Here is a 972-nt window from a genome sequence, read left to right as displayed (position 1 = left end):
CCCAACTATAATTTAAGTTGTAGTTAGTACATCGCAGTAGCGTGCAGTACCGGTGATGGCAAAGTACTCTACACCACTGTGGGCTCTTGTAATTTGTGTACGGTGAGTTTTCCAAACGGTTTGATCAGTTGATTCCGTTTTTACAACCTTCCTTGTTGACGCTTCATGGTTACGGTAAAACGGTTTCGTAACAATAAAGTGTCGATGGCTTGAAGTGGGTATAGGTTCGTTTTATAGCGACCCAAATATTGTACTCTGTTTGTCCTACAAACCGGTCGAAAAGTTGAGTAATGTCATAGAACCAGATATTTTTATTATCGCAGAGTTCACTTTTCATTTATCCCTGTGAAGTGGATTGCAGAAAGGTGTTATGGCGGGAGGATACAACAACAACAGCGATGACGAGGACGAAGCACGCCGAGCCACTGTTCTTCTATGGCTACGGCTACGGCGGCGAGAACCACATTCCGCACTAGAACATGGACATGGCGCTCTACGCCCCTGCGAGCCGCGGCCTCGCCATGTGCCGTACATACCAATTCATTTGTTCTTACGCAAGCTTCACTTTTAAAAATTTCCTTTTTTTTGAAGCTACGTGCATATGCAGCTTGACGCACGCAAATCGCTAGAACATCCTTACCTATATTGCCATAAGCACGAGGAACAATTAGACGAACAAAATCTCTATTACGGCACGACGATAGACCTTACGGTGTTGCAACTTCGCAGCTTTGACTGCACGAGCACGTGTCGCGCGGTCTTGCGGTTTGTCGTCGTGTACGGCGGGGCCTGTGCCAGTTTCTTTATTTGATTCATCTCCAGTCTTCGTTTCATTGAAGACATAAACTATTTCTTTCGTCGCACTTGGAGCACTCAAGCTACATTTGGAGTTGTTTGTAGTTTCTACAACTCGATTTGACAACATCATCGCACTTATATAGTATGAATGGGATTTAATAGTTAAGATCTATT

The 972-nt window shown here is 44.2% G+C and overlaps 1 protein-coding gene across 1 annotated transcript; it reads left to right on the top strand.

The window, feature by feature from the left end:
• Window positions 1-479: 479 nt before the first annotated feature.
• PPTG_22279 (hypothetical protein) lies at window positions 480-811 on the top strand (the record flags this gene model as incomplete). The annotated part of the gene is made up of 2 exons (XM_008902862.1): window positions 480-523; window positions 592-811. The coding sequence occupies 2 exons, from the start codon at window positions 480-482 to the stop codon at window positions 809-811; spliced, it is 264 nt and encodes an 87-aa protein (XP_008901110.1).
• Between the last annotated feature and the right edge of the window lie 161 nt (window positions 812-972).

The sequence above is a fragment of the Phytophthora parasitica genome (genome assembly GCF_000247585.1).
Source record: "Phytophthora parasitica INRA-310 unplaced genomic scaffold supercont2.14, whole genome shotgun sequence".
Classification (NCBI taxonomy): domain Eukaryota; phylum Oomycota; class Peronosporomycetes; order Peronosporales; family Peronosporaceae; genus Phytophthora; species Phytophthora nicotianae.
The sequence above is the reverse complement of the archived record's forward strand: the minus strand, read 5'-3'. Positions and strand labels throughout refer to the sequence as shown.